General features: G+C 57.5%; 1 protein-coding gene across 4 annotated transcripts; it reads right to left on the bottom strand.

Moving 5' to 3' along the window:
• Positions 1–65: 65 nt before the first annotated feature.
• On the bottom strand, positions 66–11,351 carry TMC4 (transmembrane channel like 4). Of its 4 annotated transcripts, XM_017671146.3 has the most exons (15): positions 11,142–11,351; positions 10,624–10,831; positions 8,493–8,638; positions 8,122–8,354; positions 7,891–8,012; positions 3,617–3,764; positions 2,939–3,106; positions 2,597–2,760; positions 2,219–2,345; positions 1,863–1,960; positions 1,422–1,605; positions 1,011–1,141; positions 741–896; positions 418–496; positions 66–316 (listed from the first exon to the last, which is right to left on the bottom strand). In XM_017671146.3, exons 1-15 carry the CDS (start codon positions 11,218–11,220, stop codon positions 248–250), a joined length of 2,112 nt encoding a protein of 703 aa, XP_017526635.2. In that variant the 5' UTR covers positions 11,221–11,351; the 3' UTR covers positions 66–247. The 4 variants fall into 4 exon arrangements, with proteins under 4 accessions (XP_017526635.2, XP_017526636.2, XP_036881675.1 ...); XM_017671147.3 differs by lacking the exon at positions 418–496; XM_037025780.2 differs by lacking the exons at positions 741–896; positions 1,011–1,141.
• Between the last annotated feature and the right edge of the window lie 24 nt (positions 11,352–11,375).

Raw genomic sequence — 11,375 nt, 5'->3', positions numbered from 1 at the left:
GATTGGCTTGTGTCTCACAGAAACCTTGCTCGCGGCTTCCGGACACAAGTTTGGAAGAGCGCTCAACAGATTCAGCTGCGTTTATTGATACTAGGCAGGGTTCCCTTAGTAGTCGGAGCCCTGGAACCCTCCCAGTCCTGAGACTGGAAGGGCGTGGGGTCTCCTCCAGTTGTCCCACTTTTCTGATGATGTGGCCGAGGCTTACAAAGGGTCTGATGCAGATCTAGGTCTGAGTGAGGCCGGGCGCTCAAAAAGCCCCGTTGCCCGAGCTTAGTGCCACAGCTCGCTGGGCCAGGAAGACTTTGTTCTGGGTCTCCTGCAGGAAAGGGTAAAGAGAGGCGGAGGTGAGAGAGACCTTCTCCCGCATGTGCCTTCCATATTCCCCAGGGCCCTTCCCAGGTACGCGGCCTGAATTACCGTCTCTATCTGGCGTTTGAGCTCAGAGATGAGGCGTCCATAGGAGTTAGCCAGGGTCACGGTATACACCATTAGTATGCTACAAACAGGAATGGAAGCCACACCCCAAAACTCTTAGAACACGTTCAACTTATGGCTCCTTAGAAATCAGGGGTCTGGACCCCCAAGGCTTTCCTCCCTCAGATCCAGGAGCCAGACACCCAGCCCCTTCTCCGTCAGACTCAGGAGTCCAGGCCCCCAGCCCCTCCTTTCTCCGACACAGGCAGCAGGGCCCCCAGATCACACACATTCAAACTCAGAACCAGGAGTCTGCGCCTCCTCACCTGGAGATCAGCAAAAGAGGTACAGCAAAAGCCTGGGTTCCCAGGAAGAAGAGAAAATTCTGAGTGGTCTGAGGGAGGCTGGAAATAGACTCGGGGATCTGGGCCCAGATGGACAACTGTCCCCGGAATGGACCACACAGCTTAGAAGGCGGGATCCTAAAGAATACAGAGGCAGGCAGAGCTCAAAGATGGCCAAGAGTCACACAGAGTCACACCCTGGATGAGGGCACAGGGAGGGGGAGAAAGGAGGCAGGCGTCTCTCACACTTACAGAAAGATGCTGTAAAGCACAGGAACAGCGGAGATGGCCAGACCCAAGAGGAGGACCAAGGGGAAAAAGAAATTCACTGTGGAGGCCCGAAAGGTGCGGGAGGCCGGAGAGCAGGTGAAGAAGAGGGTGAGCTGGTGGGGGAAGGGCGGAATCTGATTCGAGAGGCCGAGCCACACAGCCTGCCCTTTTTCGCCACTGTGAAGTCCTGGCCCCAGCCCCTCAGGATCCAGGAGTGCCCAGTCCCATCCCGCCACGAGACCCAGGGGTCTGGATCCCCTCTGCCTTCGGACCTAAAGGTTAGATCCCTAGACCCTTCCTCCACATCCAGGAGCCAATCCTCCAGACCCCATCTCTCTCAGGATCCAGTAGCCCGGGACCCTCCCCCAGGATCCAGAAACCCTCCGCACTTACCTTCTTCAAATAGAAAAGCAGCAGGAACTTGGCCGTGTTAAGCAGAGGCAGTAAAGGACAAAAAAAACTCCCCACCCAGACCACCGTCTGCGCGTAGATGAGCCCCAGCACCTCGTCGGGCACCTGGAACTCCTGGGTCCCCAACGTACGACCCAGCGCCCCGGGACAGAGGCCACACAGAAGCCTGCGGGCGGGGCGGGCCGATTCAGCTTCCCGCCCCCACCGTCCCGCCCACCAGTAAGAAGTCTGTATCAGAGAAGCGGGAAAGACGGCGTGGATTCGGAGGGGGCGTGCCTGGGGGTGGAGCCTGAGGGCCAGAGGGGCGGAAGTGATGGGTGGCGGGGCGGGGGTCGGCGGGAAGTAGCTACTTAATGGCGGGTGCGGGGTCTGCGGGCCTGGGAAGGAGAGGGGCGGGGCCGCGTCAAGGGGCGAAGCTCTCACTTGCGTGGAAACTGGATGAGCAGCATGACGGCCACGCCAGTCAGCAGGTCAAAGAGCAGGAGTTTGTACATCTCCTGCCCCAGCCGAGTCTCCCAGCACTGCGGAAGGAAGACCGGGGTCGGGAAGACCTCAGGAAGGACCCAGGCAACCGGAGGCTCAAAGCATCGAGTCTCCAAGCCGCGAGCGTATGAGACCTTGTCGGTACTTTGGGGGTCCCCAGTTTTTTCAAACATCCACAGCCCTGTCCTCAAAGGGGAAGGTGTTCTAGCAACCTGAGCTACTCCTTCTAAGCCGGGAGTCTAGGCAGGGCCAGCTCCTCCTTCCTACAAGGGCCCAGGGTTTGTGGCTGTCCTCACCGGAAGTTCTTTGTAGTTGTAGCCACAGGTTTTGCACTCCTCAGCCTCGGCGTCGCCCCCACAAGTGATCTGGTTCCAGAGAGAGAAGAGCAGGACCAGTAGGGAGGCCAGGCGGAGAAACACGGTCCTGGCAAGGGGAAGGGACAGGAAGGGAATCAATACTGACCAAGCGTCCCCGACGCGCCAGGCCTCTCCTGCTTGGGACGCGCTCACAGTTCTGCCCATTTCACAGAAGGTGCTGAAGCTCCGTGACGGAGTCTGCATTTGAATCCAGATCTCACTGGATCCCATATCCTGGGGATTTCTGGGTCTTGTGTAGAACCCATGTCCTTCATACCGCCTGGCCAACACCCCCACCCCCGCCCTGAAGGCTGGAACCTGAGCAGGATGAAAACGATCTGGCGGCTCCTAGTGTAGCCCTCCAGCGGGGCAATGAGCTTGAACACGGCTGGCAGCACAAAGTTGACCCCTGAGATGAAGATGGACGGAAGGTAATCCACCCCGAGCTTCAGCAGTGGCATGTTCTGGACAATGGGCATCTCCTGGGAGGGAGGGTGGCGCAAAGAGGTTGTGGGGTCCTGGAGGGACCGTGCTAAACGTGCTCCCCAGCCCCGCAAAGGCCGCGGTCCCGCATAATCTCCCCACCCCTCCTAAGATCCCAGGAATCACAGACTGCGTCCCTCCAACCCTTGCAAATGTAGGTTCCGGGCCCCTCCACACCTGCAGCTCCACGGTGGCCCCCGTAGCCCAGTAGACGCCGTAGAAGGCTGCCCCAAGGAGCGCGACCACCAGCAAGTTGAGCAGGACCCGCACCGACCACACCTTGGCTTGCTGGCCGAGGGTCTGCACCGCGGCCCGGCGCCGCACCACGGCTTCCTCCAGCTCCACCTGACGCCGGAGAGGAGTTCTTGGGCTCCATTCCCCCAGGCCCGGTGGTGGTCCAGAGTCCCCGCTTAACTTGACCTGATACAGCACCACCCACGGACTTCTACAATCCTGTCCCTACCCCGCCAGGGCCCTCCAGGTGACCACTTGTCTCCTGGCCACATCCCTCCAGACCCCGCCCAGCACTCCACCCCCCGCCCCCCTCAGGCTCCCCCCAAGCCCCACCCCCTGAGACCTTTTCTACTTTACCAAGCCCAATCCCGCCATACCCATCTCTTTGAACCAGTGAATCAGGGAGCTTCAGGCCCTGCCCCTTCCTACTGCTAGTTACTGTACCCTTTGACCTCAGGTATCCTTATTGTGGCCTCCCAGGCCTCTCATTGCCCAAGTTCCGCCTCCTTACAAGAAAGCTCCACCCAGCATCTCTCCGAAGTCCCATCCCTGCTCCAGGCCCCGCCCCTCAGCCCCGCCCCCTGGTCCCTCCGTGGTCGCCCGCCGCGCCCCTAAGCGCACCTGCAACTCGTAAAGTATGATGCGTTGGCGAAGCCGCACGTGGACGTCCCCGCAGAGGCCGAAGTCCCAGGCGGAGAACACCCGGTGGCTGTAGCTGGTCAGGGCCCCCGACTCGGCCAACAGCGTCTGCTTCAATCCGGACACCGAGCTAAGAGAGGGGAGACGGGGTGTAGCAGGGCAGTCAGGAACAGAGGGGCAGCACTTTTATGGGGCGAACAGCGAAAAGGCACCCTAAGACCTTGGGCATTTGGAGACCTGCTCCCTGGGGGAGAGTGAAACTGGTGGAGACACATTCATTCAGTCTCTGGAGCGAAAGACCAAGAGGCGCAGAGGCAGACCCAGGGGGACAGACACCCGGCAGACAGGGACAGACCCAGGAGACAGGGACCCTGGGGAGACGGACAGACCCCCAAAGGGACAGAGACTCAGAGAAAGGGGGACAAGGGCTCCGTGAGACAAGGGACAAGAGATCTTAGAGGAGGAAATCAGAGATGCAGGGCAGAAGGGAAGGACAGACACGCAGAGCAGGTCTCTGGTAGAAAGACCCAAAGAAGCACAGATGCTCGGAGACGGGCGGGGAGGGGGCGCTGTGAAGGGACTCGAGAGAGGGGGCCGAGGGCCCAAGGAGGGACGGGGAGCCCGAGGGAGGGGAAGGGCAGCGGTCGCGGCGGAGCCTCCACGCCAGCGCGCCGCCCTGACGCCAGGCCCGCCGTCTCCCTCACGGGCGCCCCCAGAGGACTCCCACCTGGTCTCCTTGCTTCCACCCATGCCCTCTCGGAATCCATTCTGCCCTGGAGCTGGTGGAGCCTTCTACTTAATGCAGACTGGATGGTATTCCCGTTTAAAACGGACTCCACAGCTACTCCATGTTCTTGAAGTCTGGGCTCCTCCACAGCGCAGCCAGCCGGGGCCCACCTGATCCGGCCCCCGCCCACTTCTCAAAGCTCGAATCCTGTCCCTCTTGCTCCTCATTCTGGCCTTTCACTTTCCCACCACAGGGCCTTTGCACTTGCAGTTCCTTCTGCCTGGAATGCCAGTTTCTGGGCTGTTCACCTGGGTGGCTTCTTCTCATCTCTGGTCTCCCCCAGCAGGTTACCTCAGAGTCCTTTACTGACCACTCCACCTAATGAGGATCTCCATCCATTATCCTTTATCACAGAGGGCAGCAAACCACAGCCCAAGGACCAAATCTTGTTTTGTAAATAAAGTTTTATTGGATCACAGCCATATGCACTGGCTTTCAAACTGTCTACACTGCTTTTGCCCTACATCAGCAGGGGTTGGTTGAGACAGAGACGGTATGGTCAGAAGAGATTAAAATATTTCCTACTCAGCCTTTACTATTATATCAGAAAAAAAAGAAAAGCGCTGGTCCCTGCTCTGCCATCTTGACCATACGACCTCGTGTGCTCTCTCCGCAGTACTGCTCCCAAACTGTGACCGATGACGTGGCTTCTCAGCCTCCTCACATTTACCTCCCCTACTGAACTGTAAGCTGCACAAGTTGGGGGGGTGGTCCCCAGGCTGGTATCCCTGGGCCCAGTGCCTGGCATTTAGGAGACACTGTACTTTTTTTGTTTAAGTCTTTGGTTCCCTTCCTGACCGCAGTCCCTTCCCAGTCTTGCCTGAGTGCCAGCAAGTCCCACATTTGTGTTTCCAGTCCAGACACCTCTTCAGAACCCATCTGCTCAACATTCCCTTCCCAGGTCCAAGGCAGGGCGACATCAAGCATTCCCAACCAAGTGCCCTTCCCGGATCCCTGCCAAACCTCTTTTCAAGCTCTCCTCATCCCAGCAGATGGCAACGCTGCCCTTCCAGTTGCTCAGGCCAAAGCCCTGGGGCCATCCTTAACTGCCATCTGCACCACGCCCCACGTCCAATTATTAGGGAATCCCGCGGGCTCCACTCTCAAAATATATTCTGGAGGCTGGACGTGTTCCATTTCTTGATATAGGTGGGAACGCAGCAAGCTGTACCCTTTGGTTTGTGCATTTTTCTGGATGTGCTATTTTAGAAATAAAAATATATTTGGTCAACTAATATTTGACAAGGAAACCTACATATCCAATGGAGAAAAGAGAATCTCTTCAATAAATGGTGCTGGGAAAACTGGAGAGCCACCTGCAGGAGCATGAAATTGGACGCCAATTTTACACCACTCACAAACATTAACTCTAAATGGATAAATACTCAGACTGAAAAACTCATAGAAGAAAACTTAAGAGAAAAGTCCCTTGACACTGGTCTTGGCAACAATTCTGTGATATGACACAAAAGGCACAAGAAAAGCAAAAATAAACAAGCAGGACCACATCAAACCAAAAAGCTTCTGCACAGCAAAAAGCCATCCACAAAACGCAAAAGCAACATACTGAATGGGAGAAGATATTTGCAAATCACATATCTGACAAGGGATTAATATCCAAAAAATATAAAGAACTCATACAATTCAATGCAAACAAAATAATAAAGAAATGGGCAGAGGAGTCGAATCGACATTTTTCCAAAGACATACAGATGGCCAACAGGTACATGGAAAGGCACTCAGCATCACTGATCATCAGCGACACGCAAATCAAAACCACAGTGAGATACCACCTCACACCAGTTAGAATGGCCATCATCAAGGAGAGAAGTGTCGGAGCAGATGCGGACAGAAAGGAATCTCTGCTCTGCTGGTGGGAATGTACATGGATGCAGCCATTGTGGAAGGCAGCAGGGAGGTTCCTCAAGAAATTAAAAGCAGATTTACCACATGATCCAGCAAATCCACTTCTGAGTAATTATCCAAAGAAAATGAAAACAGTATCCCGAAGAGCAGCTGCACACCCATGTTCACTGCAGCATTATTTTCAATAGCCAAGATACGGAAACACCTTCGGTGTGTGTAAACAGGTGAATGCTTAAAGATGTGGTACATATACACCATGGAATGTTATTCAGCCACGAGAAAAGAGGAAATCCTGCCAGTTGCACACCATGGATGGACCTTGAGAACATTATTCTAAGTGAGATACATCAAATACAAAGGCAAATACTGTATGATCTCACTTGTGGAATCAAAAAATGTTCAACTCATAGAAACAGAGAATGGTAGTTACCAGGAGCTGGGGGCGGGGAATGGGGAGATGTTGTCCAAAGGGCACCCACTTCCGGTTATAAGATGAATCATTCCTGGGGTCTAATGTACAGCATTCTGAAAACACTTAACAATACTGTATAGTACACCTGAGAGTTGCTCAGAGATCTTAAATGTTCCTGCCACAAAAGGAATGGTAACTGCGAGCTGACAGAGAAATACATCAAATCAACACCTTGCCCATCTCAGACTTACACAGCATTATGTGTGTCAATTATATCTTAATAAAGCAGGGTGGTGGTGAGAAATTCAATGTTAAAAAAAAAAATCCCAAACTGACCACTTGTCTCCACCCTGGTCCAAGCCGCCACGGTTTCTCGCTTGCCTTATTGCAACAGCCTCCACACCCCTACCTCTGCTGCCTTGCTCACCTCTTAAGCCCCCTCCCTCCTTCCCCTCCTGTCTCCCTTTCTCCTGCACGCGCTCTCTTTCCCTCCCCGGACTCCTCTCTCTTCCACAGAGCTAAGAGGACTCCTTTTAAAGCCTAAATCAGATCAGGGTGATCTGCTCAAGAACGTGCCATTAAGTCCCATGTCCCCCAGGAGGGCCAAATTCTTTACAGAGTGTGGGCCTCGCTCCTGCTGCTCCCCCTCCCTCTGCTGCACCCCTGCTGGGCCCCAGTGTGCCCCCTGCCTTTCCTTCTGTAACCTCTGCTTGGAAAACTCTTTCCCCGGTTATCTGCTTGACCCAATACTTCACCTGCTCCGCTTGTATCCAGGGGCCTGGCTAACACACCACGAAACTGACTCACTTACAGCGTGTTGTTGATCACCTGTCTCCCCTGATCAAGTGTCGGCGTGATCAAGTTGACAGGACACTGTCGGCTTTCTGTTTGTTCTATCAGTTTTGCCAACTGCCTAGAACAATGCCTAGCACACAGCAGCTGCTCAAGAAATATGTGGGTTGAATGAATCACCTGCTTGTTCTCCATAAAGCACTCTCCCCCCGACTCAGAAAAAGTGTAATCAATTCACTCTCACGTTAACATCTTACATTCCCCCCTAGACTCTAAGGAGGGAGAATCTACCCATCTTTTTTCTCTGGTGTTTAGCACCGATGAAGCCTTTTACAATTCCATTTCAACTCAAAGAGAGAAAGGGATCCCAGAGCGGGTCCGGGTGTCGGTGTCACTGACCGATGCAGGATGAGCCCCAGGGAGAGGAGGCCGACGGCGAAGACGGACCACAGGTAGGAGACGGCCAGGTGCGGGCGGGGCGGGTAGAACCCGTAGAACAGAGGAGACCATTCTAGAAATCCCTGCAGAGACAAAGGAGGCGCAGGGTGGCCATGGGGCTGGGCAGCCTGGATCGGGGGGCACCGAGGGCCCCGGGGCCCAGGGGGCATCCCCCAGGGACGGGGCACGCACCTCTCCTGAGAGCAAGTTGAAGAGATGGGTGGGGAAGGTGACCAGGCCCTGGGCACCGGGGCTGTAGGAGCCGCAGGGCGAGGAGGTGTTCGGGGCCGGGAGCCCCGGGGGTGCCCCCTCCAGCCAGGCGGGCAGCAGCGTCATGCAGGCCTTCAGCACCGAGGCCAGAACTTCCAGGAGCAGCAGAAAGCGCAGCAGCGAGAAGTAGGACGCGGTGCCGGCGCCGAACTGGCCTGCAGGGGGCGGCAGAGAGCGGGGTTAGTCTGATTCGGGCCCTCCTCCCTCAGATCCAGGGGTCCAGGCCCCCAGCCCTCCTCCCTCAGACTGGGGAGGCCAGCAGCCCCCAAACCCCAGCCCCAGGCCCAGCCCACCCCCAATCCTCTTCAGCGTCCACGACCAGGGCTGCAAGGCGCGCAAGCCTTCCCGCATCTTCTGCCTGGACCTCCGAAGCAGCAGGGTCCAGTGGGCCGCCCTGGATCCCGAGCCACGAGCCGCTTGGTCCCTAGCTTGGCCCTGCCTGGGAGCGAAACAGAGTCAGAGACAGAGAATGAGGGGCCCAGCAACCCCAAATGGAACCCAACCAAATGCGGAGACAGCCCGACAGCAGGGCCAGGAGGCAGACCGCGGTACATCCCTAAGTCGGAATACTCGCTAGCGACCAGGGGAGGCAGCAAGGGCTGGGCACGCGAGGCCGGGCACCACATGAACACGGCGCAATCGTCTACACAAAGGTCTCGAGCCAGCGCGTTCCCTCTGCTCTTGGGGGATGCCCGCACGGGTGGAAAATCATCCAGAAAAGCGAGGAAGCGATCCTCGCGAAAGGCTGGGAAGGGGCTGGGGGAGAAGGGTGCCAGGGCTGGGCCGCGGGAGCCCCTGGGGCCGCTACACTGCGCAGCTTGCCCGGTCTCTCGCTGCGGGAGAGCCCCGTGACTCTACCGCACGGTTGGCGCACCTGCTGTAGGCAGACACCATCACAGAGTAAACGTGAAAAAAGAAACGGGAAAAGAAGGTGTGGCATTGTGATTTATAAGACGTGTGTTTGGTCTTCGCCTCTGCTCCCGGCACAGAGCTCCTAAAACCTGTGGAATTTCCTTAAGTGGTGAGGGCGAGAAAGGTGTCTTGATAATTCAGCACAAACCCCTTTCAACCGCACCTGAGTTTATGTTACTGAGGTGACGCCCGGAAAGCCTCTGAGCACGGGGCTGGTTGCCAGGGGCACCAACCCAGAGCTTGGCGGGCGGGGATTTTCGGTCCCACCCCCTGACCTGGGGAGCGGAGAGGGACTGGAGGTGGGCTCACTTGCCAATGGCCAATGAGTGGATCAATCACGCCTGTGTCGCGAAGCCTCCATAAAAACCCGAAAGGATGGGGTTCGGAGAGCTGCCAGGGTGGTGAGCATGCGGAGATGTGGGGTGAGCGGCCCAGAGAGCACGAGGGCCCCGCGCCCTCTCCCCGTCCCCGGGCCTGTGCACTGCTGCCATCTGACTGTCGTGAGTTCCATCCTTTTGTAACAAACCAGCCATCTATGGGTAATGCTTCTCTGAGCTCTGTGAGCCCATCTAACAAGTTAGTTGAACCCAAAGGGGCTCGTGGGGCCCTCTGACCTATGAGATACACAGATGCCCCCCTGGGCCCGCGGCGGCATCCGAAGCAGCGTTGGCGGAAAGGCAGTCTCGTGGGGTGGGTGAGCCCTCACCCTGCGGGCAGGCACACAGTGCCCAAACGGAGTAACTGAAGAGCACCCCGCCGGTGCGGGAGCCCAGCTTGGTGGTGTGGGGAGAACCGCCCCCCCCCGCCACCAGATTGGTGTCAAGATTGTAGGAGGAAAAGAGGGTGGGTTTCCAGGGCTGCCTGCGCATCACAAGGGCCCCATTCTGGGAAGGGCCTTGGGCTGGCTTCTGAGGTTCTGCTGTGCCTGCTAGAACTGCGGGATACAGGTTACGGCCGCTTTCTGGAAGTTCGCATTTTGTCACCTCTTTTTCATGAAAGACCTACGTTAGCACCTGTCTTCAGTAACTCAAAGAAATCCGGAGAGGATTCACTTCTTCGGAAAAAGCCGTGACCCCACTAACGCAGGTCTTCTGTAAAAACGAAGTATCCTGGTGCGAACTTCCAGAAAGCAGGGGAAAGCTGTGCAACACTTGGGCTTATGGAAGTTTTCATGGGAACGCTCTGTGTTCGGGTAGCAGGGGAACATGTAACTGTTGAGCAAAAGGCCCAGAATGTGCGTCCTCCACCAAGTCCTACAAGTCACGTGGTGGGACAAGGGAAGAGGTAAAAAGCGACCGGCTTTGCAGAGGAGGCGGAGACAGACACAGAGCAGAGAGGAGAGAACTATGAACAGATTTCATACACGGAGAAGTGGAGAGAGTGAGTGAGTCCCGGAGCCATGACGGCGGGCCTCCTTGGCGTCGGAGCGGACACAGACGGAGAGCGCCCAGGACAGGAGCCGACAGCCCGGCGGGCGGCGCGCGGCCTCACCTGGCGGGGGCGGGGCCTCACCTGTGCGCGCGTCGAGCCTGCATGGGCCAGGGCAGCTCCCGGGAGGGGTGGGGGTCCTGCAGTTCCCTTTGGGCGCCCTCGGCGAACGCCTGGGTGCGCCCCTCTCCATCCTCGTCCTCCAGTGCCCCCCAGGGCAGCACCCCGGGGCCTCGGTAGCGGAGGGTAGCCACGCTGGGGAGCTCATTCAGCACGGAAGAGAGGGATGGGCCTGGGGCAGGAGGGCAGGGGCTAGAAGCAGCCGGGGGAGGGCCCCCAGGGTGAGAAGCCCACTCCTCCACTTCAGGAGTTTCCGAGCCCGGCCCCTCGTGCTCCCCAGATATCCGAGCCCAGCCCCCGAGATGAGTGTGGGTCTCCACTCCTACCAAGGCCCCGTCTCTGCCTCCCGTGTGTTCCAAGAGCCCAGGAATCGAGCCCCCCGCCCCTTCTGCCCTCTGCCCCCCGTTCAGGGATCCCTTCTCCACCTCGCCCACCACTTCCGCCAGCCTGGGGGGTTGGGCCCAACCGCCAGGCTTCCCCACCTGCCCTGGATTCCCGAGAAGCTGGCCACCCTGCAGAGGGGCTCCAGGCCTCTGGTTCCCACTTCGAGGTCTCTTCCATGGCCCCAGGCGCGGCTGTGTCGCGACCGTTTCCGTGTCCAGCGGCCAGCAGGGCGGGGCCTGCCCCAGGTAAAGGAGGGGCGGGGCCTGCCCCAGGTAAGGGAGGGGCGGGGCCAGGCAGCCAGGTCGGTGCATTCCTGGCTATCTGTTGGGGCA

This window comes from Manis javanica, chromosome 17 (genome assembly GCF_040802235.1).
Source record: "Manis javanica isolate MJ-LG chromosome 17, MJ_LKY, whole genome shotgun sequence".
Lineage (NCBI taxonomy): Eukaryota > Metazoa > Chordata > Mammalia > Pholidota > Manidae > Manis > Manis javanica.
Note: the sequence above shows the minus strand (reverse complement) of the source record. Positions and strands in the feature narration are given on the sequence as shown.

What these genes read in the sequence shown, in the direction of transcription:
- TMC4 (XM_017671146.3), bottom strand. Translation starts at nt 11,220, where the DNA reads ATGGAAGAGACCTCGAAGTGGGAACCAGAGGCCTGGAGCCCCTCTGCA. An exon ending in CTGGGGCTCATCCTGCATCG is followed by an intron (nt 3,765 to 7,890) that starts GTCAGTGACACC and finishes CCCCTCTCTTAG; the next exon opens with CTCGGTGTCCGGATTGAAGC. An exon ending in ATCGTTTTCATCCTGCTCAG is followed by an intron (nt 2,346 to 2,596) that starts GTTCCAGCCTTC and finishes TCCCCTTGCCAG; the next exon opens with GACCGTGTTTCTCCGCCTGG.